This window comes from Hipposideros armiger, unplaced genomic scaffold (genome assembly GCF_001890085.2).
Source record: "Hipposideros armiger isolate ML-2016 unplaced genomic scaffold, ASM189008v1 scaffold_372, whole genome shotgun sequence".
NCBI classification, from domain to species: domain Eukaryota; kingdom Metazoa; phylum Chordata; class Mammalia; order Chiroptera; family Hipposideridae; genus Hipposideros; species Hipposideros armiger.
Window position 1 is genome coordinate 1,322,094 of NW_017731722.1, and position 4,233 is coordinate 1,326,326.

Genomic DNA, 4,233 nt, shown 5'->3' on the forward strand with positions numbered 1-4,233 from the left:
AAAAATGTATAGTGGTCATAGCAATATTGCTATTTTTTTTTTAAGCACAGGGTGGTAAGTTACCAGCGAAGCAGCAGCTTAACAGGTGAGAGTGGGGTAGAGGAATGGAGCAGGTAGTAAGAGGAAGAAGAGAATACCAAAGGGTTTTAATAACTTGGATGGACTACTGCTTAAGTTTGAAGCAGGAGGCTTCTTACACCTCCGCCACAGTCACCAGATGCGTTCCACCAAGCATCTCCCAATGTGACAGCAGTGAGAGAATGGAGCTGGAGTGCGGCTGCTTTCTTACAGCCATGATTGTATGTATCCCTGTTCACTAAGCTAACCCTTGATAGTTTAGGGAGGAGGACAGGAGTCAGGGTCCTCCAATAGGTGAAGTGTCCCAGCTGTTCGCAGAGCCCATAGGACATGGAGTCACATCCAGCTGGCTTAGAAACAGATTTCCCTGCAGAGGCAGGAAGTCTTATGGAGCTGCTCAAGACGATGGCTCTTTCTGAGTGGCCTGAGCAGTCCCGTTTCTCACTTAGTGACATGTGGCATCTGGGGATGCCAACCATTCTCATGTGTTCTGATACATACTTTCCACCAATATCATTCAGTTGCTTTGAATTTCTGCTATTGCAGAGTATATAAAATGAAGGAAAACTTCCAAATGTTTTCTGTGAACAAAATAGCTTTGATTACCTAAACCTAATAAAGATAGAACAAAAAAAATTTTGGACCAATCGCACTTAAAAATATCAGTGTAAAAATCCTAAATAAACTATTAGGATTAATTAGTTTATTATTTCATTTTTATTTTTATTTTATAGTTTTTATATTATAATTTTATATTATATATTTTATATTATAATATTTTAATATTATTTAATAATAGAATTACAAGGATAGATTGTGACTGGATAACCCATTAATGTAATTCATTACATAAGTAGATACAAAGAGAAAAAGTATATGCTTATCTCCATAGATGCTGAAAAGATCTGAAAAAAATCCAGCACCCATCCCTGATTAAAAAAAACAACTCATTAAAATAGTAATTGATGGATACCTCCTTAATATATTAAGATCTATATCTCTCAGTTCTAGAAATAGTATCTTACTTAATTGGGAAAACATCAGTAATCAGGACCACAGCAAGGATGTCTATTATTGCCACTGCTATATAGCATTGTATTGGCAGTATCGACCAATGCAGTTAGACAAAAGAAAACCATGAGAAGCATAAGAATTAAAAACAACATCATAAAGATATCAGCTTTTCCTGAGTTAATTCATAATTTTAATGTGATCCCAATAGAATAAGTCATTTTTTGGACTTATACAAATTGATCCTGAAGTTCATATGAAAAATAAACATGCAAGAATAGCAAGGAAACTCATGAAAAAGTATTGCAGTGAGATGGGACTATAAACCCTCCATAATTAAACATTGTTCAGTGCTTCAGGCTTATGAAGAGAAAGACCAATGGGAAAGAAGAGAAAATCTAGAAGTAAACCCAGGTGCATATGGAAATTTATATGATGAAGGTAGCAACTCAAAGCAGTGGTGAAAATATGAACTTTCCATTAAATGTTGTTAAGAAAAATGGATAGCCTTGGGAAGAAGTTAAAATTGGACCCATACTTCACATTAAACATAAGAATAAAATTCAGATGTATCAGAGATCTAAAAGTAAAAACAATGAAACCATGCAAGTGCTTAGGGGAAAAATAAGGGGTGAACTCTTTTATAATCTATCAATATGGAAAGGCGTTCCAGTATGAGGGAAAATCCAGGTATAAAAAGAGAAAAGACTGATAAATTTGAAAATACAGAAATGCCCACATAGAACTGGGGTGGGCACTATGTAAGACAGGTTAATGGGCACAGGTTTTGCCCATGGGCTCTTAACTAAACAAAAATAGATTCTTTCTAGAGTCTAACCTCTATGAGAACAAGGTCCGCCTTGTTTTCCACCGCATTGCCTGGGCCTAAGACATTGTCTGACCTTGTCTTAGCACCTTGTAAGTGTGTGCTACATGAGTAAATCAGGGAACACCATATGTAATGAACAAATAGGTGCTGCTGTGTCTGAGTCTTCTGATAACAAAGATGAATACTAAATACTCCCATTGAGTCTGGGTTGATATTCATTATTAGAGTAACAGATATTCATGGAAGTCCTTATCAGCAGTGCTGTTCAATTTTGATGTGCCTCTCAATCACCTGGGATCTTGTCAGAATGGGGTTTCTGATTCAGTAATCAGATTAGATTCTGCATTTCCAACAAGCTCCCAGGTGGCGAGATGCTGCTAGTCTGGGGACCACACTGTGAACCATAAAGCTTTGAGACAAATAAGTACAGGGTTAAGAAGAAGAATCTTGTCTACAGAATTTGAGAAACCTGAAATAAATTCCCATGTGATGCCATGCAGCTGTATGAATTAAAGGAAATTCAGAAATACTGCTTGTTTATTTTAGGTGTGAACTGAGTCTAGTCTTTCTGTTGTGTTAACAACTTGCCAGCATTTCCCAGAGCCTTTGGGAACTGAGCTATTTCTTACAGATTCTCATGTGGGAAGCCTGTGAGGAAGCTTTGGAAGGTCTGGGAGGTAGGGGGGTTCACACGGTGTAGACTTGACTTTGGAGGGTAACCAGCAGGTAAATACGCCAGAGGAAATGATTGCTGTTAACCTTGTACCTCTCATTACAGGCTCAGTCGGGGAGTATTCAGAACACTGTGATGTTAGATAAACAGAAGGAGCTTGACAACAAGGTCAGAAATGTGAAGGACAAAGTTATGGTGAGTACTGAATAAATATGTACATTTACTGTGAAACTTTTTGAGGAGGGAAAAAAAACGGTTTCAATTGTTCTAGTGTAAAAGTGGTAACTGATTTCAGTCCTTTAAGTAATTGAGAAGAAAAGTTTTGCTGAAATTCCAAGTCTTAAGTAAATAAATTGGTAAAACCAATGAGCGATAAAACTTTTATGGCCTCTGTTGTAACTTCCAAATATTGAGCTTGTTTTATTCTTCCTTGTAGTANGTATGTGCAGGACACTGTCCAAGGCGCAGAGGATTTTTTTTTTTAAGGCATAGTCCTTGCAATTGTGAATCTTACATTATGCAGGGGAGACATCACAGAGATTTATAAAGAAGACAGGGACTAATGCTCTAATAGGCACAGAATGCGATGAGGCACAAGTCAAAGAAAGCTTAATTGTCACTGGGTAAGGCTCTGACAGCTTTATAGAAGAAGGGGCATTTGTACCTACCTTTGAATACTGGTAGGATTTAGAGAGGCAGAAATTTGTAGGGACACTCTTTTCAAGGGCGAGTGAAAGCTGGAGCAAAGCAGAAATGTGGGCATAGTAAAAAACCCATAGATAATTTGGTGACTGGGTTGCTTTGTTAATAGATGGAAATAAGGTTGGAATGGAAATCGGCTTGGGAATGGACAAACCATAGCAATTTTGAGCAAGAGAGTGATATGGTCCAACCTGTGTGCAGCAGAAGGCTGGATTGGGACATAGTGTTGGAGGCAGGGGAGGTAGGAGGTCTTGGGACTGGAGAGGAAGGAGTCAGCCCAAAAGTTGGGATTTGAGCCAGGCGATTGGGAGGATGGTCATGCCAATCCCTGTGTCAGTGACACGTTTTGTGAGAAGATGAGATGGATTCGGGTTTTGTTAACTTGGATTTATTGATTGCTTGTTCCGTGCCAGGTGCTGTGTCTGTACTAGTTCATCCACTCTTAACAATGACCCTATTAGGGAAGTGAATTGCCTGAGGTCAGTTGCCTGATAAGAGCTATTGCAGCCTCTGCTGGCAGACACTTCTGCCAGTACATTTGCTTTAGGCATATCCTTATTAGATACCTAAGAGGGAGGGGAAGAACCACAGATTTGAAGTCTTCTGCTTAGGTAAAATAAATTTCAAGTGAAAGTCAAATTGCTACAGAATGTGACAAAAGGGTAGGCTTGGGGCCATTTCTGCTGATATTTGTGTTGGTAACTAGCTTTTTAGTCCCACCATATCCTTACTTCCCTTTGGAAGGAAATTTGTGGAGTAGACATGACTTCAAGCCTGCACACATGTATTCACCAGTAGGCATGCATACATTTTTCCATGCCCTGCGTGAAAATCCAGACCCCTTCCTCAGCAGCCTGGTAGGACAAGATTCACTTATATCCACTCTGAATATTGTCAGATGGGCCTGATATAAATCCTAAATTACACTATGGTAATGGGA

At 38.9% G+C, this 4,233-nt stretch overlaps 1 protein-coding gene across 1 annotated transcript in view; it reads left to right on the forward strand.

Annotated features, from left to right (window-relative positions):
- Nucleotides 1–4,233, forward strand: part of STAT1 (signal transducer and activator of transcription 1) — a 172,704-nt gene that overhangs the window by 130,288 nt on the left and 38,183 nt on the right. Inside the window, exon 13 of the mRNA XM_019662344.1 lies at nucleotides 2,697–2,786. Coding sequence (XP_019517889.1) covers nucleotides 2,697–2,786 — 90 coding nt within the window. The remainder of the gene's footprint in view (nucleotides 1–2,696; nucleotides 2,787–4,233) is intronic.